The sequence below is a fragment of the Sinocyclocheilus grahami genome, unplaced genomic scaffold, assembly GCF_001515645.1.
Source record: "Sinocyclocheilus grahami isolate Dianchi unplaced genomic scaffold, SAMN03320097.WGS_v1.1 scaffold518.1, whole genome shotgun sequence".
NCBI lineage: Eukaryota > Metazoa > Chordata > Actinopteri > Cypriniformes > Cyprinidae > Sinocyclocheilus > Sinocyclocheilus grahami.
The window spans coordinates 122550-145416 of NW_015505697.1; the positions used below are offsets into that span (position 1 = coordinate 122550).

At 38.1% G+C, this 22867-nt stretch overlaps 1 protein-coding gene across 2 annotated transcripts in view; it reads right to left on the reverse strand.

Annotated features, from left to right (window-relative positions):
* The window catches only part of lgr4 (leucine-rich repeat containing G protein-coupled receptor 4), an 88375-nt gene that overhangs the window by 20704 nt on the left and 44804 nt on the right, over positions 1-22867 (reverse strand). For both annotated transcript variants that reach the window (XM_016237552.1, XM_016237551.1), the window contains exons 4-14: positions 14705-14776; positions 12677-12748; positions 5972-6187; positions 3853-3924; positions 2585-2653; positions 2028-2099; positions 1841-1912; positions 1331-1399; positions 1035-1106; positions 284-349; positions 99-170 (exon numbers count right to left, since the gene is read on the reverse strand). In XM_016237552.1, coding sequence (XP_016093038.1) covers positions 99-170; positions 284-349; positions 1035-1106; positions 1331-1399; positions 1841-1912; positions 2028-2099; positions 2585-2653; positions 3853-3924; positions 5972-6187; positions 12677-12748; positions 14705-14776 — 924 coding nt within the window. The remainder of the gene's footprint in view (positions 1-98; positions 171-283; positions 350-1034; positions 1107-1330; positions 1400-1840; positions 1913-2027; positions 2100-2584; positions 2654-3852; positions 3925-5971; positions 6188-12676; positions 12749-14704; positions 14777-22867) is intronic.

Consider the following 22867-nt stretch of genomic DNA (forward strand, 5'->3'; position numbering starts at 1 on the left):
TGTCTGGGATTATTTCATGATAATAACCTACTGACTTCACAATATCATTTCCATATACATACATTTATGGCTCATTTATGAAAATTGTGATTACTTACAGCACTCTAAGGCTGGACATGCCCTGGAAAGTTCCTCTGTCTATCTGCTGGATTTGGTTATGCTGTAGACTTCTGCAGAGCACATAATTAAAAAAACAGAAAAACGTCAGTGTCTACTCATAAACATAATGAATTCAAACTTAAAGAACTCTAAGTTGCATATGTCGCATAATAACCAAACTTACATATCCTGCAGTCTAACACAGCCCTGAAAGGACGGCAGGTCTTCAATCTCATTATAGGAAAGATCCCTGTCAGAACAAACACACACAAATGTTGAGACACTGAGCTTGTGAGGAATGGAACTGTTTTGATGAAGTTTAGACAGGAACTAAAGGATCTGTTATGTGTTACAGCAGTCAGGCTGGAAGCAGGCCTGCCTCTAGCTCGCTGTCCTCCGGGAGGTCATTAGACATCACTTTAAAACGTCCCCCTGCAGCTGTGCCTCTGACAGGCCACTGCGCACAGGCCTGTGTGGTGGATGACGCCTGACTGACGCACACTGTGCTTGTGTGTGATGGAGTGTGTCTGTGTGTATTTGAAGCGGAGACTGAAAGGGGAGTGTGCAGTTATGACTGACATGCCGAGCATATGTTAGTCTCTTGAATGACAGCACCGGCTTGAAGGCTTTTCCGTGACACTCAGTGTTTTGAGTGACGGCTAACCTTTGTGTGTTAGGGGCCTGTGACTGATGATTAATTACCGAGCGCTCGAGGCTGTAATTGGCACATCATTGGGCACTCATGGACATTTTACTGACATGCGTTACAAACTATTATGAGTAGTATGTCACTGCTTAAAAACATGCTAATGTGTGTGGTTACAATTTAGTGCTATTATCTTTTGTGTGTGTCTCTGATGTATTACACTGTTGTGTCAGCAGTATAAGAATGGAACTGAATTATAAACCGTGTTCATGTGTTAAGTATGACTTACAGTGTACGCAGCGCAGTCAGATCCTCACACAGGTCTGCTGGGATGCTTCTGATTTTGGTTCCTGTTAAAGTCCTGGACAACACAAGAGACGTGAGTCTTGTGTGAATTTTGCTTAATTTATACTGTATTTCAAACTTTATTAAATGACTGGTTTTAAATTAAATGACTTAAATTTTTGTCATTTATTATCATCATTTCAGGCTGTGCTGTGTGACTTCTCCATATTAGGAAACTTGGTTTTTATTGTAACTGACACTGTTTTTTGTGTATGCTTATGCCGTGTAAAATAAACTCACAGGCTTTCTAGATTTATTGTTCCAGTCAGGCTGGGGAAATCTTGCATCAAACTGGCACCACGCAGCATTCTGAAATATATAATGAATTAAAGAAAATGAAAATACTGTGTTCATTAATTCAACATAAAAAGAAAAGCTTAGCAGAAACTTTGACTTGCTCTTTTCCATATAATGAAAGTAAATGGGAATGCTGTAAAGCTCCAAATTAAGGGGGAAAACACTATGATATATAGTTTATTAAATGGAAAAGTGCAATATACAAAAAAAAAATACAAAAATAACTAAAAACCTTCTTTATCGTTTCATGGAAAGAAAAAAAAATCATACTAGTTTGGAACAACAACATTGTAATTTTGGTGTGACTAATTGCTATAAGGTTGAATAAACAGAAATTAACATATAAAAGCAAGTAAACACTGTAATATGCAAAAGAGCATTTAAGTGACAGGTGTCAGTATGAGTGTAATTAATTCAGTTCCAGAACAATGACTGAATAATGGTTCTGCTTACAAAGAGTGCAAGTCTGACAGGTTCTGGAAAGCAGTGGTTCCCACGAAGGAGAGCGGGTTGTCAAAAAGATGGCTGCAGACACAGATATAATGGATGTTTATAGCCAACAAAATAAATAAATAAATCACAATATTTCAGCTAGACTGTGTGTGTGTGTTCTGTGACAGTGGGATCAGCGTTTGCTTACATTGTGCGGAGCAGGGAATTCCTACGGAAAGCTCCCTCAGGGATAGATGCAATGTTGTTGCTATGGAATCCACTGGCAAACAGGGAAAAATTAAACACATTATGAAATCATTAAGCTAGAAATCTTTAAGAAGCTCTGTGAGATTAGATATGTTCCCTTGGGATTCATTACTGTTACATCACTGATCACAGCTCAAAATTATGAAGCAGTTCTAATTCTCAACACTAGATGGCAGCTTGGCACAAGTGATTATTTTTTCAAGCTTTTCAAAACACAATGGTGAAGAGGTTAATAGACACCTGTTTGGGACCCTTGATTTTTACACTATTCTAGACTTTTAAAAGGACTTCCTTTTTAGAACAACTTTAAAATGATGAAAGAAGCACCTGAAACCTCACACCAATTTGATGTCCCTTCCTCTCTGTAATAGACGTTCATTAATCTGAAATTTCAAACTATGATATAACAACACCAGCCATCCACATCAAAAGTCAAGTGTCTGAGAGGAATGATTGGAATAACTGTAAATGAGTGTTGGAGTGTGTGTAGATACTCACAGTTCTTTCAGCTTGGGCAGCGTCTGAATGGCCTCTGGAAAGGTCTTCAGATTATTGAAGTTTAGATCCCTAAAAGGAGACAGCACAGATGAAAGTTAGTCACATTAGGATAACACCTCCCTTGTGAAAACTAAACACTTAAGCTAAAGCAACTTTTATTGTTCTTTATACTTTCTTTGTACTGTATATTTAATAAAGCCGTATAATAAGGGCTATTTCAGTTGCCGCTCTATGTTTAAAGAAAGACAAGAGAACCATAACTGAAGATCATTTTTGGCTAAAAGAAAAAAAAAGAAACCCTGTTTAGAGAAATCAACTGTGCTGTTTACAGAGGCCAATCCGGACAGCCAGTCTGCTGATTTCTTCAGTGTGTTATTGTTTGTCTCAGCTGCCACATGATACACAGCCTGGCATGATACTTCCTCTCTACCCCCTAATGCCCCTGTCCGGTGTCCCACTCGCCTCCCTAGGGGCACAGGACGTTGGCGTGTCCTCATCCTGTCCTAATTATGGTCAGAATAAGTAAATAAAGCAGAGTCAGCGATGGCTATCTGCCTTCCCCTTCCCCTCGCCTCTTCCTCCCTGACGCGGTGGATGCTTGCTAAACGAACTGTGGTAAGTGGAGAGAGAGAACGGAGGCAATAAGGTAAAGCCGAAGGTCTTGAAAAGACTCCTTTGTCCTTTATCGGTATACTAAATCCTGCTTAACTCAATTCAAGTGAAGCAGTAATGACTCATTAGTGTTGCCGGGCTTTAGGTTGATCTCTGATCACATCAAAATACATTGAGAAAATGCATATTACTATTTATTTGAACTAACTTTTGTAAGTCAACTACTTTGTTTTCCACTCTAAAATGACTTTCAGAATAACAACTTGCTGAGTGTCAAAGAGGGACTCAGCTATGCTACGTAATAAAATGTTTACAAATGCTATTAAGTCATAAACCTCTACATATCCATGTTTTAACACTTCTTGCATAACACATGCTCTACACTGCATACAGGTATTTCAATAACTGTCAGCTTAAAGCATCCTTACAGAAATTCTCTTGCAGAAGAGGGCGCTAGAGCAGCAGATAACTACCAAACACTGCATAACTATACTTGTACCAACATACAATCTCTTGTAAAATTATGTAGCATGATGCTATTGATGACAGACCCACTCCAGCAGATATAAATGTAGTGTTACATGCGCTTACAATCTTTTTAATGACAGGAAGTGTGGCTGGCTAGTGGCTACACATGTAGGTGAAGGGGAACTCACAATGTCTCCAGGTTGTCCAGTCCATTAAAGCAGTTTTTTCCAATCTCTTGGATTCGATTGTTGTGTAGATGCCTGAACAACATGGGCAAACAAGTTTTTAGAAGCAATAATTTAGACATTCATTAACGTACACACAACCAATGGACAAAAATTAAAATTCTATACCTTTTATCTAAATTAATTCAAAATAAAATATAAATCAGGTATAACGTTAGAATATATAATAACGTTATAATATAATAAAAAGAGATATTCATTTCGAGTTTTGCTAAAGATTACATTTAAAAATGTTATTAAATAATTAAGTTAATTTTAAAGATTAACTTTAGGTGATCAGGAGGCATTAGATGGACTTAAGGACTTTTTTTTTTTTTTTTTACTTTAGGAGGCATTAGATCAGGAGTGCCCAACCCTGCTCCTGGCCATCGACTATCCTGCAAAGTGTAGCTCCAACTCTAATCAAACACACCTGCCTTTAATTTTTAAGTGATCCTGAAGACCTTAATTAGTTGCTTCAGGTGTGTTTGATTAGGGTTGGAGCTGAACTTTGCAGGACAGTCGATCACCAGGAGCAGGGTTGGGCACCCCTGCATTAGATGATGGCAAAGGTGAACTAAATATAAAAATAAGGGAAATTAGCATGCACTATTAAATATCAAATATCAATATAAAACACTACATTAAAAATTGTTATTGTCAATAATCAATAAGGTACCAATATAACACACATCACTAATGCTATAGTGAATATAATCTGAGAGGTAAAACTAATTTCTACAGGTTTTATGAAGGTAAATTTAAGACTTTTTCAAGTAAAGAAAATTTAAGCAATAAATTGAACGGAGCACAACCACATATAATAAATTGAGTAGAATACAACAAATCTTCATTACATTTTTAATAAAAAAAAAAAAAAAAAGCATGGCTTGAAAACCTCTGCTCCTAACCAGTAGAATATTTCACTGTACCTTCTGCAAAAACTACTGCAAAAAAAGTGTCTTCCTCAGTAGTTTTGTTTTGTTTTGTTTTATGTGCAAAAAGTTTCTTAAATCAAGATTAATTTACTCGAGAAGCAAAATGTAATAAAATAAGAAGTCTTGTTTTTTGAGAAACTGATTAAAATGAAGCTAATTAACGACTAAAACAAGAACAGATATCTGCCAAAGTCAACTTAATTCAACCTAAATCAAATTAAATGTACTTAATTCGTATCCCATTAACAGATGTTTCTTTAGGTATAAACTTCAATTTCTCAGAACAAAAAGACTTCATATGTTCAAGTTGCATCTCAAGTAAATGTATCTTGATTTAAGGATGTTTAGATATTTGTATTGGAAAACAAAACAAAAATACTCAGCAAGACATTCGTGTTTTGCACTGAATGAAACATTTAATGCAATGACTTTATAAATGTAAGGCCTTTTTAGGCCATAATTTATGGAAGGGCGAATGAAGACTTTAAGACCAGCAGAAACCCTGTAAAAGAATAGCATCTCATCTATGCAGAATCAATTGGTCGATTTATAACTGTTCAGATGACAAGGGATGTCTATTTCGCTTGAATTTTCCGGTCATTAAAAAGATGCACTTCTCAGCAGAACACCAACACAAACATTTTCTGTCCCTGGAAGATAACTCCTCAGCCGTTTTGCTGAGCACTTCACCGTACAGGTCTGTGTGTTTGTTCAGTCTACTTAACGGATTAATTGGCCTCCACTCCTAAGACAAATATTTTCCAGCAGCTGGAATGTAATTGGTAAATCAGACCCACATAGAAGCTTCCAGAAGTAAGGCACAGGGAGAGCGAGAAAGAGAGAGAGAAGGTCTATAGCCTCTGTTTGACTTTGTAAGACACAAGGGTCCATTTTGCTTTCCCCTGTTTTCTCTCTAAAATCGCCCATCCACACCACTGTTTACTTGCATGTGTACTACTTAACCATGTGCAAGTGTATTTGTATGAGTGTTTTATGAGCCACCAAGGACTACAGTTAGTGTAGCGCATTGATGGATTTAACTGATGTGTGTTAAAGGGCAACAAGAGAAGGTAAATGTATCAGTGTTAAAAGCAGGATCTTATGAATTCCTCTAGTGTGTGGGACCAAAATGGCAAAGTACTCACAGAACAACTAGGCTGGAGAGATTGGCAAAGGCGTTGTCAGGGATGTGTGTGATCCTGTTGAGGGCCAACGTCAGGGCCTGCAGGTTACACTGGTGCCGTAGGGGCCCGACGGGAACCTCAGTCAGGCTGTTGTCATCTAGCCAGAGGTGCCTGAGCTGCTGCAGACCCTCAAAACTGTCCTCAGGCACTGACGTGATGTGGTTAGCATCCAACCGCCTGCACAGATCGTGGAAGAGGTTTACTAAGCATGATGTGGATAGAGCATAAAAGAGTTGAAAATGTTTTACTTAATGAAACAGACGCTTCGACAAACACGCCACTGGGTTAGCGTGCATATTGGGAATAACAGTGTGCTATCAAGTAGGTGCTAAAACATCAGTTAGCACTCAGTCTCCGAACACTGTGCTGTTAAAGAAACACAAGTCATTTCCATGATCTCACTGCACTGGCCTCCCTTTTTCACACAGCCCAGGTGGGAGCCTCAAAACTGGCCCCACTAAAGGGCCCCTTCTATGGGTTTATGAGAAAAGAGGACCACACCTTTCAGGCCTGAGGGCTAATGACCGAAATAAACAGTGCTGTGTCAAATACTGTGGATGCTAAAAAGATCTGACTCAGTATGGATATACTTATCAACAAGTGTGAGTTGCACATGACCTCAGAAGACTATGAATAAAGCGCACAAGTCACGTGGAGAATTTTCTATTCTAAGTTAGGGCACTGAGATTTGGAATGGGAGCTAATCATAGGGAGGAAGGGTTTGATGGGTAATACTGGTGGGGTGGTGACTTCCTGTTTATGAACGGCTGACACTGACTAAGCTATACTCTCCCTCCCCTGAAGATTGTACAATTAAAAACACAAAAGGGTAGAGCATGCGTAGGTGTAGATCTCAGTTAGAACAAGAACTAAGCTTTATAACCTTTTCACTGAAACTTTAAGTATGGGAACACTCTCACACACACACACACACACACACAGTCACCTAAGTTACTAGACTTAGCTGAGCTGTCTAATGCCTACCTAGAAATCCTAACTCAAACAGAACCTCAGAAATGACTGAACTGACCTCACGACAACAATTACTCAATTTTTAAAGGCTTTATCTTTGTCCATCGAACAAAATGACATCACAAGTCTACTCGCTTGGTGATGTGTCTGACGATTTTGGAATAAATTACTTCAAATTTATAATAATGCAAAAGAAAAACAAATTGTACCAAGTTGTTATGTTGAAACACTAAATATAACCGTAGAAGTCGGACAGTCAACATGTCATAATCATTGACATTAACACAAAGGATAAATGAGTAACTAACACAAATGGGGTCCTTTGTTTTGTTTATGGATGATTATTCAAAATTTGCTAAATTATTTGTACTACCGCCTGATCCAGCACTTACATTTTTTTAGATTACTGGCTGGCTTTTGGGAAATAGACCAAACAACTCTTTATTCTTGGAATACCTAGTATCCAAATTACATGTACCACAACACCTTAATCTTAGAAATTAGCCAAAAAAAAGGAGGTTTGTATGTCACAGACAGTTCAGTAAGTTTGACAGCTAAAATGGTGGATAACAACAAAGCTTCTCAGCACAGCGATTTGATTGGCTATTTGGATAATCAGTAATTTATCTGTTGTATAGTCAACTCTATATACCATAAAAAAGCATTCCTCTTGCAAAGCACACTGCAGGGTCCTTTCAACTGATTAACATTTGATTAGTGATCGCTAAGCTAATCACGATTCTCCATTAAGCATACAAATTACATACTTTTTCACCTAACCCTAACCCTAACCCACATTTTGTTCTATTTTTAATTAGACCGAGCTAGAGATTACTGGCTGGCTTTTGGGAAATAGACCAAACAACTCTTTATTCTTGGAATACCTAGTATCCAAATTACATGTACCACAACACCTTAATCTTAGAAATTAGCCAAAAAAAGGAGGTTTGTATGTCACAGACAGTTCAGTAAGTTTGACAGCTAAAATGGTGGATAACAACAAAGCTTCTCAGCACAGCGATTTGATTGGCTATTTGGATAATCAGTAATTTATCTGTTGTATAGTCAACTCTATATACCATAAAAAAGCATTCCTCTTGCAAAGCACACTGCAGGGTCCTTTCAACTGATTAACATTTGATTAGTGATCGCTAAGCTAATCACGATTCTCCATTAAGCATACAAATTACATACTTTTTCACCTAACCCTAACCCTAACCCACATTTTGTTCTATTTTTAATTAGACCGAGCTACTTCTATTGACATTTTTTCACTGAGCTTGTCTCAACTGCATTCTATGCAAAAGATTCATGTACTACACATGCATATGTCACCTTAAAATGTTCCATACTGTATATAGTCAGCTCACTATTTGGGAACAGAAACATACACAGTTAGACAAACAGTGAGGAGATTATGAATGCCTCTGTGTAATGGAAATATATTACAGAGGTCTTGTGGAACTACCAAATGAAAATATAAACAGCTCATAATTGTTCACAATAGCCTTGCGTGGAGTAATGGGTGTACAGTGTACTTTAAGCTTAGTCTCGCTAGTTAAATAAACTTTTAGTTCTCTCTCAGGCTATTCTGAGAAAGGAGGACTAAAGATTGCACAAATGGCGAGTGAAAACCAGTTTTTTACATACAAATTACATACTTTTTCACCTAACCCTAACCCTAACCCACATTTTGTTCAATTTTTAATTAGACCGAGCTACTTCTATTGAAATTTTTTCACTGAGCTTGTCTCAACTGCATTCTATGCAAAAGATTCATGTACTACACATAAATGTAGTACATGAATCTATGAATGTACTACTTAAAATGTTCCATACTGTATATAGTCAGCTCACTATTTGGGAACAGAAACATACACAGTTAGACAAACAGTGAGGAGATTATGAATGCCTCTGTGTAATGGAAATATATTACAGAGGTCTTGTGGAACTACCAAATGAAAATATAAACAGCTCATAATTGTTCACAATAGCCTTGCGTGGAGTAATGGGTGTACAGTGTACTTTAAGCTTAGTCTCGCTAGTTAAATAAACTTTTAGTTCTCTCTCAGGCTATTCTGAGAAAGGAGGACTAAAGATTGCACAAATGGCGAGTGAAAACCAGTTTTTTAATGCATGTTCTGTTCCCCCTTTTTGTCTGAGTGCAAGTATTTAGGAAAACTTTTCAGCACTGCGAGGCATTTGTGAACTACAGTGAGAGATCATCTAACCTGACGTGTGCTTTGGATATGAACTCTGGCTCACTTTCGGCTTTGGCACGTTTGAGAATGTTTAATTCTCCGCTCTACACAGACATGAAGCTCACACAATGGGCATAATGTGAGTGATAAGCAAACTGAATTCAGTGAATGAATGACACAATCTGGTATTCACAGTCCCTTATAGATCTATCCCAAAACGGACGGTTAATTTGTGAATTGAACTGAATCACAATTCAGGAGTCGACTCAGGTGGCTCTTATCTATGGAGATACGGATCTGTCAGCTGCAGCTGAAGGCTGTGCATGCTGCTTGTTTTGAACGTACAGATCTAGGCATGTCCACATCAGCCACTGCCAAACCTGAGCGTGCACACGCTAACAAACACATATAGTACAAGATTCACGAGACTCAAAAGGGTTGGGTGGCACAGACGAGAGACAGAGAGGATATTCATTTAAGATGTAGATCTCCAAGGTAACATTTGGCCACAGGAGCTGTTGTAACGTAACACATTAGCAGCTCGACGTTTGTTACGATTTATTACTTCGTAAGAATTTTCAGATCATAGCTTTAACACTCAAGAAGAATGAAGGATAATTGTTCATGATAATGAATTGCTCTTTGGTCTGTTGGCTAGGAAACCACAGAATTGACTTTTGAGGTTACAAGGCACAGATCTTTACCGGATCACTGCAAACTGTGGCACAGGCTGCCACTTGAAATTATAGATGGACCTAAGATTATAATTGTGGTTTTGGAAACTGTTTGAGTGAGGAGAGGCAGTCATATTTCTAGAGTATATCCATAGCATCAACTGCTCTAACTAGGGATGCAAAGAATGTTGGCCAGCTAAAATGTTTCAAAATTTGTAAAAAGAAAAAAGGAAAATGGAAACGGTCCTTTCAAATTTAAATTCAATAACAGAATCATTGGCATGGAAGAAAAAGCCGTGTGCACATGACATGATCCAGCTTTAATGAGATTTAATGTAAACACAGGCTGTTAATGGGTAATATATTGATAGGAAAGAGGTTGAGTTTTATAGTTGTTGAGACATGCTCTGTTTAGTATTATTCACAACAGATAAGAGCTGACAGACAAATACACTATTGTTCAAAAGCTTAGGCTCAGAACAGGATGAATTCAGTTGATCAAAAGTGACAGAAATGACATTTCTAATTTGTCTATATATATATATATATATATATATATATATTTTTTTTTTTTTATTTAGCAAAAAATCCTAAAAAAAATGTATCATGATTTAAACTAAAATATTAAGCAGGAAAATTTAGAAGATTAAATGTAACTGATGCTGAAATTTCAACTTTGTCCTCACAGGAATAAATAACATTAAAAATATATATTTAAATGGAACAAAAATATTTGAATATTTTGGAATATTATTGTATATAATGTATTTTTGATCAAATAAATGCAGCCTTGGTAAGCATAAGAGACTTCTTTCAAAAACAAAACAAAAAAAAAACTTTTGAATGGGAGTGTATATACAAAAGCACAAAAATAGTAAAATATGAATTTAAAAAATCATTGTTATTTCAAACATATGCTAATTTAAAATGGGGATATTTTTGGTTTTCAGTATCAGATTTCACCAGAATACATCACTAGCTACAACCACAAATTAATTAGTCGATCTTTCAAACACCTGTCAAAGCAGAACTGCTGTAAGTGGTGAAGTAAAGGTTTTTTTTCTAGTGTTTTCTACAGGCTTTGTCTCACCCTTGTTCCCCACAGCAATGTTACTGTAATTAGGAGGGTTTTTTTGGTAGCCTGATTAGTGCAGCTGAAGAACCTGTGCAGAAAGCCTGCAGGGTGAACACATTCCGAGAGGACTGCCCCCTTCCCTCTCTCTCATGTGTCTCTCGTCCTTGGCCTCTGCTCTGACTAAATTCCCACTCTTTCTCTCATCATCCACGCTGAGGGGCAGAAGGCACGTTGATTGACAGGTCATTCTCAAAGGCCTTATCCAAAAGCAGGCGGACTGTGCCAAAACACATTACTTTAGCACCACAGGGAAAAAGAAAAGGAAAAACACACAACATGAGGGGGTGAGATAGAGAGAGAGACGAAGAGATCTGGAGAGTTGATAATGGTTGAGAGCTGGTTTTTTAAACATACATTGTCCCACAGCAGAAACAGCAGCTGGACTAAGTCTCGTTGAGACAAAGTTAGAGGACAGACACACAAACAAACCATGCAAGTTACAGAAACACTAATGCAACTGAGACATTACTATGTAAATATTTCTTGATGAAATACGTAAAATCATTACTATCATAACACTATACAGGTAATTGACAAAATGACATTGACTGATTTAAAAAAAAAAAGCAATGCACCAATGTACAGTATAAGCCTATCATCTGTATTGGCAAATAAATTGATTGTCCGACATTGACAGCAACAAGCAATGATCAGCCAAACAGCCAATGATCTGAGCCAATTATGGCCTGTTAATCAGAAGGGTCTGGAAAAAAAGCATAGGACAGGCTTGAGTTAAAAAAAATACAGTTGAATTGTCTTTTTTACCCATGAAAAACAAAAGTGTGATAAGGGAAAACATATATTTTAGGTAACTGGCCTAAAATATACCATTCCTATTTTCACCATTATAACCTTTTTGCCATCACAAATGCAGTTTGGGGTCAGTAAGTCTTTAATATATTTTTTTAAAAGTGTCTTTAAAATGCTCACCAAGGCTGCATTTATCTGATTAAAAAATACAGTAAAAAAAGTAATATTTTGAAATATTATTACGTTAACTTTTTTCTTATTTTATTTTAATATTTTAAAATTTAATTTATACCTGTGATGGCAAAGCTGAATTTGCAGAAGCCAGTCTTCAGTGTCACGTGATCCTTCAGAAATCATTTTAATATGCTTATTTGGCGCTTAAGAAACATTTCTTATTATTATCAATGTTGTAAACAGTTATGCTGCTTAATATTGTTTGTGGAAACCATAATACTTTTTTCAGTGTTCTTTAATGAATAGGATGATCAAAAGAACAGCATTTATTTGAAAAAAGAATATTTAGAAAATTGTAAATGTTTTTACTGTCACTTTTAAATAGTTCAAATACATCAATTCTCACTATGAACTAGTTGTTTATTAGCATGCCTATTATTAACATATTAGCTGTTTATTAGTGCTTATAAAGCACATATTCTGCAAGACCACATTCCACTAATCCTACCCAATACCTAAATTTAACAACTACCTTACTAATTAATAAGCAGCAAATTAGGAGATTATTGAGGCAAAATTCATAGTTAATGGTTTGTTAATAGTGAGAATTGTACCTTAAAATAGAGTGTGACCATCATTTCTAAATAAAAGCAATAATTTCTATCTTACTATACCTTACTGACCCCAATTGTCTTGAATGATAGTTTATATTGAAGTATTTGGTCCAGAGTGGTAGAAAGAAAATGAGTGAGATGCTTACAAAGACTGCAGGGCATGGAGATTCTTGAGAGCTGCGCTTGGGACAGTCTTCAACTGATTGTTCTGAAGCATTCTGAAAAAGAAGTTTAAAACACCACCATTATATACTGTGTTCACCTCTATATCACAACACAATACATATGCACTTCAAGATTTCTCCACAATTATAAGCTCTAGTATTGATTTAATATGTGTTTGTGTGTGTCTCGTTCTGAGCTAATCATGGTGCATATCTTGCTTCCTCTACCCTATCAGCTCTCTGGCGTCACTCAAATGGCATAGGCCGCGAGGACAGCTTTTCCCACTCAGTGCCAGGCCACAGCACACACAAATACACACTAACACACACACTTACAATTACATACAGGCATCCCAGCCAAGAGGCATTCACAAACACATGACCACAGCAAATAAAAACTGGTCTCAAATCATCTCCAACATCTATAGTTCCAAAGCCCTTGGCTTTTGGTGCACAACCAGTTTCCCTAAATCAATTCCCACAAGAGTGTCTGGATGAGCTGTAACAGCACCATGGGTCTTTGAAACGGCCCTGGATGAGGGGCAGGAAGAGGAAAAATTAGCTTTATGTAAAGCATGGCTGAGGGGACCAGGCAGCTGATAAGCTGCATTTGAATTGGCTCACAAACACCTGAAGGACAAAATATGAGGTACAGCAAAGAGAGAGAGGGGGAGAGAGAGAATGCATCATGCTGCATCATGATGAAAGGTACTAGTGTTGGGCGATATGCTCAATTTTCATATCGTCCTATCGTCAGCCTGTGAGATCGCCGATACACGATATTATCGTGCTAATTTATGTAATTATTTAACGTTACTTGGTTTCATTGCGAGAAAGTGAACCAACTCCAGCGTAAGGCTAAAAGTAGCCTAATGTTTTTAAAGGGGTCATATGATGCGATTTCAATTTTTCCTTTCAATCCGCCGTTCTCAAGCCTGCCCGGCCTCTAGAAGCCGGCCTCCACTCACTCTAGCCTGCCATGTGTTTCGTTGTGAAAGAGAAAATACTTTGTTTGGTCTTCCAAAAGAGGACACGACTAGAAATCAGTGGTTAAGTTGTATTTACAACACTGTTCCAGAACAGTTCAACCCAAATATTAATTTGTCTGCAGTACATTTTATGTAGGGCTGTTTCCTGATCATTGAAGAGTCGACTACAATGCCGGCTGTTCTTACTCACAGCCTGTAAGTACGTTTTTATTTAAAGGATTTTCCACTGATGATTCAAACGTGAGTTTTGAGCAGTGTAGAGTAGCGCTTGTCATTTCTCTGATCACAAATGCAGACATGGTTTTATGGTTACACGATGCGATGCGATGCAACGCGTAAAAAGACAGTATAAGTGATTATAATCCGTAATTATGTCCCCACTGGATGCAACAAATGCCTCGTTTGTAATGGGTTTTAATGTTTTTGTCTCCTTATACTTACATCGCACGTACATCTGCACTTTGTTGTTTATAATGAGAGAATTCGCGAGTCTGAGTTCAGTCAGCGCACGCTGAACAACAGAACTCCGCTGTTTCAGTGATGACTCATCTGAACGCCTCTGATTGGCCATTGCATTCATAAGCTCAGCATAATCGTGTGTGATTGGTTAGAACGTGCAATACTGTAAAAACGCGGAAAAAGAAATATAGGCCTAATGCAACAAATAAGCCCTAATATTAATTAGATAGTATTACTAGCCTGCTAATAATAATAATAATAATAATAATAATAATTGTCTTGCTATCGTCAAAGGCATCAGCCACAGGCGATATCTCGGTCTATCGTTGATACTATCGTCTATCTGCACAACCCTAAAAGGTACTCCATCAGACACTGACAGACTTGCTGATCCAGTAACAACGAAATTCCTGTTAGTTACACAACACCACTTAGCAACTCAACAAAACTCACAGCAGGATCTACTGCTCTCTCACTGCGCTGTACAAGATCTTCTCACTGGGTGAACGAGTAAGCCTGTTTCAAATAGAGGTGTGTGTGTGTGTGTGTGTTGAATACTTACAGGACTTTAAGCTGATGGAGGCCAGACAGAGCCTCTGGGTGGATGAATGCAAGGTCATTACCAGCCAAACGTCTACGAAGAGAGAAAGAGAGATACTTCATATCAGCTAGACTGCAAAAATGCTGGAGAAAGGGTGTCAAAGGGAGTGAAAGTGAAGTTATGAGAGGGAAGGAACTGTGATGAAAGAGTGATTTAAAAACTAGGCTGGATGAGCTAGTGTAAAATGTGGAGAAACGCACACCTGCGACTCTCTTTTTTTTTACATTTATTTTTACCTTCACTAAGCACCACCTTAAGGTCATGTGTCCACCAAAGCATTTTTAGCCAGCTGAAAACACCAGATGCTCTGCTGAAAAAGTCTAGCTTTGAGTGCTTCTCCGTTTTCAGCTGAGACTCTTTGTTTGCTATGGTATTATGGAATATCTGCTAAAGTAATATGGCAGACGCATGGCAAATGAAATGTTTCTCCAAGCATTATTTTCATCATTTTGTGGTAGTCCGGGAAATACCATCTGGTGAACACATGAATGCTCGGAGACAAACAATATTAACTTCTCCATTGTTATTCAGTCGTAGTACAAGCAGGGTGTGACAGTTGGTCGGTGTGGTATTAGTCCATGTAAATTAGGTTTAAGTAGCTAATAATACATAAATATACTATAAACATATACACACATATAAAGTACATACATGATTATAATTATACATTGATAATAAGGGTTCTTGAGAACCTAATCAGCATATTGATTTCAAGGACCATGTGACAATAAAGATTAGAGTAGTGGCAGCTGTCAGTACAGGAATAAATTACATTTTAAAATACTGTATATTAAAGGGGTCATCGGATGCAAAATTCACTTTTACATGTTGTTTGAACTTAAATGTGTCTTGGCAGTGTGTACACACAACCACCCTATAATGATAAAAATCCAACCAGTGTTTAAAAAAAAAAAAATAATTTAAATCCCAATAAATCATGTCTCAGATCAAGCTGTTCTCAGATTTTTGGCAGAGTGATGCAGTTCTGCACAGGCTCCTCCCACATTTGTTGATTGACACTGGTGTTTTACCTTAGACACGCCCTGTGTGAGCTGTAAACAGTCCTCCATTGTTTCAGAAGTAGACAAGAATGGCTCCTAAGCGATTGATGTGTTTTGTTGTTGGATGTAATAATGAACATAGCAGTCGTCATTTACTCCTGACATCAGAGCTGCTGAAGACGCAGTGGATTACATTTGTTTTTGAAGGGAATGCGTCCCCGATCTACCTAAATGCATCTATGTTCATGCGAATCATTCGTGATCCAGCTTCACCTACAAGATAAATTAGTATAAGTTGTTTTTTTATGAATTTTTGAAAATCGCCTTTTCTAATAATGTGCTAGTTAGCAAGCTCCACGACGAATGTGGCTAAAGTTTAGCATCTCATGAGAATGGCTCATCAAGGAAAAGAAGGGCGGGGTGAGCAGTAGCTCATTAGCATTTAAAGAGACATGCACCGAAACAAGTCGCTGTGAACAGAGCTGTTTTTGACAAGGTAAAAAGGAAGTATTTTAAACTATCATTGAGAAATTTTAATCAAAGTATGTTATAGACTTTTCATTAAGAACCTAAAGAATCATATCAACTTGTGGAAAATGGGCATCCGATGACCCCTTTAAATTAGGAAAGAGCTGTACTATTTCACAATTTTACGTTTTTTACAGAAATCTCCAGTTTCTTGTCAATGAGACATTCTATAAAGCTTGTCCAAATTTGCAACGTAACTAAGCAGGGCATAGCTTAGCAAAGGGTCAACTGCTGTGTGGCTTGGAAATCATAAACAGCCTACAGGCTTAGTGCGGGAGTACAATATATACAGCAGCTGATATCTGCAGTGCTGACAGTAGTGTGTTTGATAAGTGTTGCTCTCTCCTGAAGTGCTAACTTGCTCTTTGTTGGCAAAAGCCTCTCCAGACTCTCTGTCTGACTAGGCAGCACAAATACCTAAGGACGTGTCAGAATGTGATGGTTGAAATGAATGTGTTGTGGAGTTGATGAGCTCTGATTGTACAGATATGTTTTGGGCTGGACAACACATAAACTGACACCTTCTATTCAGAGACAATCAAGTGGACATCTTGAGTCAGAATTTCACATGGCGTGTGAAGGCATGTGCACAGGTTAAGCTGTACTGCACAATACATGTTAGGATGTAAATTGTTTGCATTCATGCATTTTTCAATGCTGCATGTGCCGTTACTGGTGTGCGAGAGTGTTTGTGTGTGGTAAGGCAGGCAGAAGGTCCACATAACTTCACCAAATCAGGCCTGAGAGATTAACACCAGATTTATCACCCACTGAAACTGGAGTCAGAGAACTCTCTCACACTCTTCTACGTAACTCTCTTATCATCTCTCTCTCTCTATCTGTTAGGAGCATAAATAGGCCACAGCGTTTCAGAAAGAACAGAAAGCCTTCCATTTGGCCCTCTCATCACAGGAAGTGCTGGACTGCACACATTTATCTAGATGTTTACAGCATCAGGATGTGTTAACTGCCCCTTGGTGGCCCTTAGATGCATGTCTGAGATAAATCAAATCTAAAATATAATATACAAACAAAACATTTGCATTGTGATTATTTCAATGCAAAAAAACAAAACTGAAAAAAAAAACATGCAATGTCCAACCTCACTATAGCACAACCTGTGTGTGGAAGTAACCAAACTGAGAGAAAAGTCTTCAACGAGTTCTTCTTGCAATATCAAGCTGCACTAAGTAATTTTGTTTTTGTTACTGAATTTTCCATGACTATCATCTAGACCTATTTTTCCATTGACAGATTTGAAAGCTGCAACAAACTGAATTTTTGGAGGACTTAAAGGGATAGTTCACCTCAAAAATGAAAATTACCCCATGATTTACTCACCTTCAAGCCATCCTAGGTGTATATGACTTTCTTCTTTCAGACTAATACAGAGTTACATTAAAGGGGTCATATGATGCGATTTCAATTTTTCCTTTCTCTTTGGAGTGTTACAAGCTCTTGGTGCATAAAGAAGATCTGTAAAGTTGAAAAGACTAAAGTCTCAAATCCAAAGAGATATTCTTTATAAAAGTTAAGAGTCAACCACACCTACCTAAAACGGCTCGTTCTAACACGCCCCCACATGTCTACATCACTGTGTGGGAAGATTTGCATAACGCCGCCCAAATGTTCACGCAAAGAAAGGAGGCGTAACTTTTATTCTCGCTGTAGTATTGTTGCTAGGGATGCGCCGATCGGGTATCGGCTCCGATAGTACCATTTTTCTCGAATTGGGTATTGGGCAGAGAGAACCGATCCAAATCCGATATATATATATTTTTTTTCTCTCGATTGTGTGAATTATTCTGTGTTACTTCTGAAGCCATACGATAGCTTAATGTGAGCTACATATGAATATTTAAGTCCTTACATTAAAGTTCACACAAACTCTTTTCTCCGCTGTGGCTGTCAGTCATTTGTTCAGCCTTTAAACCCTGGTTCGGTTACAGCAGTCAGTTCGGTAAAGCTCTCTCCAAGATCATTCTGTGTTCCCATTATACTTGATTTGTAAATACATGTCTATGATTTTGCAAAAAGGACTTTATCTTCTTGCCGGAGTGTAATGTTGTTTTGTTACTTGCTACCGGGTGTCTGTGAGAACAAAACACGAACTTTTGCTGCCGAATTATCCACTAACCTAGTTTATGATACATTTTTGTCATAAATTATAAATATACATAGGCCTATATTTTTTCATATTTGTTTATTTTATTTTTCTTTATAATGAAGTAGTCTGTATCTAGTAGATTATGAAAGAATGATTATCAGTTCCACACACAGAGATATATCAATTCTACATTTATTTAAATAAGGGGAAAAAACTTAACTGATATCGAATCTGTATCTGTATCAGCCAATACCGAACCCTAGGTAACAGAATCGGTATCGGAGGCAAAAAAGGCGGCTCGGAGCATCCCTAATTGTTGCTGTCGCCATGTCGTGAAGGCGCTGTGTGTTTCGTTGTGAAAGCGAAACTACTTTGTTTGGCCTTCCAAAAGAGAACGATATCCGCCTCGTCATGCCTAGAGCTGATCTGTGCTGGTCGCTGAGGAAATACATCAACTTCACGCTGTGGATCGCCGGATCGGCTTTCACCGTGGACGAAGCGGAGTCCAGCTCGGGGTCGTCACATGTGGTTGCCGCAAGCCCGCCGGCCGTTCCTCACTCAAGGCCGCCGTGTGTGACGCTATGTGTTTCGTTGTGAAAGTGAAACTACTTTGTTTGGCCTTTCAAAAGAGGACACGACTAGAAATCAGTGGTTATGTTGTATTTACAACACTGTTCCAGAACAGCTCAACCCAAATATTAATTTGTGTGCAGCAGATTTTATGGAGGACTGTTTCCTGATCCTGGTAGAGTAGACTACAATGCCGGCTGTTCTGACTCACAGTCTGTAAGTACGTTTTTTATATTTAAAGAATTTGCCACTGATGATTCAAACGTGAGTTTTGTGCAGTGTAGAGTAGCACTTGTTGTTTGTCATTTCTCCGATCACAAATGCCGACATGGTTTTATGTTAATGCGGAGCGATGGAACACATAAAAAGACAGTATAAGTCATTATAATCAGTAATTATGTCCCCACTGGATGCAACGAATGCCTCATTTATAATGGGCTTTAATGTTTTTGTCTCGTCGCTCCGGCCGGACAGGGCATCACAGTATGATAGGGGCGTAACATTTCCGTCACACGCTTGAGGTATTCAGCCAATCACAACGCACTGGATAGCTGGCCAATCAGCATACACCTCGCTTTTCAGACCGATGAGTTTTGTAAAAATCGACACGTTTCAGAAAGGTGGGGCATAGAGGAGAAACAATAATGTACAGTATGTGGAAAATAATGTTTTTTTAACCTTAAACCGCATAAACACATTTCATTACACCAAATACACAACATAATGTTCTTTTTAGCAACATCATATGACCCCTTTAAAAAACATCCTGGCTCTTCCAAGCTTTATAATGTGAGTGGATGGTAGCCCAAAGTTTGAAGTCCAAAAAATTTAACCAATCCATTATAAAAGAAGTCCACACAGCTCCGGTGGGTTAATAAAGGCCTTCTGAAGGGACGCGATGTGTTTGTGGAAGAAAAACATCCATATTTACAACTTTATAAACCTTAATCTCTAGCTTCCGCTAACTGTCGTACGCGCATTCATGAGAGAGTGGCGTTCAGCGGATGACGTAGCACGTAGGCACGTATCACGTAGGCAGGTGACGAATGCGGAAGTGCAGAGGAGAGAGAAAAACAAAACACTGGTCACAAATTAGTAGTACAAAGCGAGGATTTGTAAAGAAAAATGTTAGAGGATTTCAATATAAGCCAAGAGGACACTGGATTTCCTTTGCTGTAAACAAAACTTGTTTTTCGCAAGACTAGCATATTCTCACCGGAGTTTACGCTACACCAACGTCATCCGCTGGATGCCACTCTCTCGTGAATGCGCGTATGACAGTTAGCGGAAGTTAGAGATTAAGGTTTATAAAGTTGTAAATATGGATATTTTTCTTACACAAACGCATTGCTTCGCTTCAGAAGGCCTTTATTAACCCCCTGGAGCCGTGTGAACTTCTTTTATAATGGATTGGTTAAATTTTTTGGACTTCAAATTATGGGCTTCCATCCACTCTCATTATAAAGCTTGGAAGAGCCAAGATGTTTTTAATATAACTCCGATTGTATTCGTCTGAAAGAAGAAAGTCATATACACCTAGGATGGCTTGAGGGTAAGTAAATCATGGAGTAATTTTAATTTTTGGGTGAAGTAACCCTTTAATAGCTTGAAACGTTATATTCTTTCTTGTCTGTTGCCTTTGATGTAAAACAAAACACAAAACAAAACAAACACAATGAAAAACAAAACAAAATCAAAAGACAGCACAACAAAAAACAAAACAAAAAGCAAAGTAAAACAAAACAAAACACAAAACAAAATTGGATGTGAAATGGAGCATAATGAGAACTGGCAAAAAAAATCCAGGGATCATTTGCCCACTGAACAACTGCTGTTAAGAAAAATAATGATGCACCTTTCAGGGTAAAAATGTCCCTCTATTTACAGTCCTCCTTCTCTCTACCACACCCTTACATTCTTCATAATACCAAAGTATATATGTGGATAACTATCTTGTGGCACCATGTCTCCATTATTCACCTGTAGACCTGGAGAAAGACAAACAGGCAGAAAAAGGAAAGAGAGGTGAAAAACAACAAGAGACACTGGATAATACAGCTGGAATTATGATGGTGAGGACATGACAGGGGCGGCTTATCAGTCCACTGGATCATAGGGGTTCAGCTTCTTAGTGTTGAAATATTGCCACACACAAGGAGATGGATGGAGGGAGAAAACACAGGGAGAGATGGAAAAGAATAGGGACACTAAAAAGTTACAATTATGAACCGTCACACGGCCTTTGACAGAATATCTGTCTCTCTACGACCACGACACAAACCCCAAATTACACAATCAACTGCTGTCCAACTGCGCTCTTGTTTATATCAACACATTTGTTGTGGCACACCAATGCGGTTGAGTTAGCCTGTGGGAAACAGAGACGTTTTCTCGATCCACGTCTCTCTCTCTACATCGTTCGGGTTTGGCTGTGTCTCAAAGCCACCAGATTTGGCCAGGCTTCCATTGCTGGATTCTTAAGCACACACTCATGGTCACTGCTCAGCAGTCTGATGCATTGAGAGGGGAGATGTCACCCCTGATCTTTATTTGTCTGGAACTAATCTAAGTCTCATTCTGTGGTCAGTGTGTTGCCAAAGCTGTGTAGCGCTACTCCGGCGTGTTGCTTTAGTGAGCACTTCAGTGAGCAACGCAACTGTCATGTGACCTTCTGAAGGGTTCAGCCAAGACAGAATCACCTATAACAAATTACAAATGAACTAATAAGGCAATGCAATGCAATGCATCCAATATGGCATTGTCAAATTTTCCTACTGTATTGTTTAGGACACATCCAGCGAGGCTGGATTCAGATTGGTCCAAGTGACATCATTTGGAAACCACAGACTCTGATGGTGAAATTTTTTCCCAGGTCAAGAGCTTTAATGGTGCACTTTTATATAAGTTTAAAACACGTACTTTCAGTTCAGACCAAGATTAATTAAAAATAATTGCAGTCTTTGCAACTGTAGGTCACTGTAGAAATGCCTTTACAGTATATATCATCATAAAGCAACTTTAGGCCACTGGCATACATAATACAAAATTATGGTATTTTAAAATAAATTACAAAAATGTTTTACACAAATTCATGAGAAAAACATAAGTGGACCTTTAAAGAGATAGTTATTCTAAACCTGTATTTTTTTCTTTCAGCTGTTGAACACAAAAGATATTTTGAAGAAACTGGCAACAAAAAATACAATGGAAGTCAATGGCTACCGTCAACTGTTTAGTTACAGACATTCTTCAAAATATCTTCTTTTGTGTTCAACAGAAGAAAGAAACTCATACAGGTTTGGAACAAGTGAAGGGTAAGTAAATGATGACAGAAAGTAATTTTTGGGTGAACTATTCCTTTAAATACAAGAAAATCAATCAGACACAATCTCTGGCATACCCGCACATACAAAACTTATCAAGCCAGAGACACACACAAATCTAGAGAGGATTAATATTTGACAGCTCTGTATCTGTCAGTGGGGGTGGATATGTTTGAAGAGAGGGGTGAGGGTGTGTGTGTGTGTTATGATAGAAGACTGCGTGACTCTGAGGCAGAGAATGTTCCTCTCGGCTCTCCACTGTGCTGTCACAGGTCACACACACAAGCACATCACTGCTGCTGCTCTGTCAGGGTAAATGCGTACTGTAAATAGGTGTTCTGCTTACGGTGATCTTTTATGCCTTCACCTCTACATGAGAACTACTTTTGAAAGGCAATATCTGCCAGCTTATTTCTGGACACCCGCACTTTTATACATAGCACTTTGCAGACTCTATACATTATTATTAATTTAAACAATATTTTTTTCCCTTTGAAAGGTTATAACTATTTTACCAAGCATTCTTTCCTCTTTTTTCGTATGGATATAGGCTACTTGAAGATCTTGCAATGTAAATATAGCTGCTGAGTGGTTA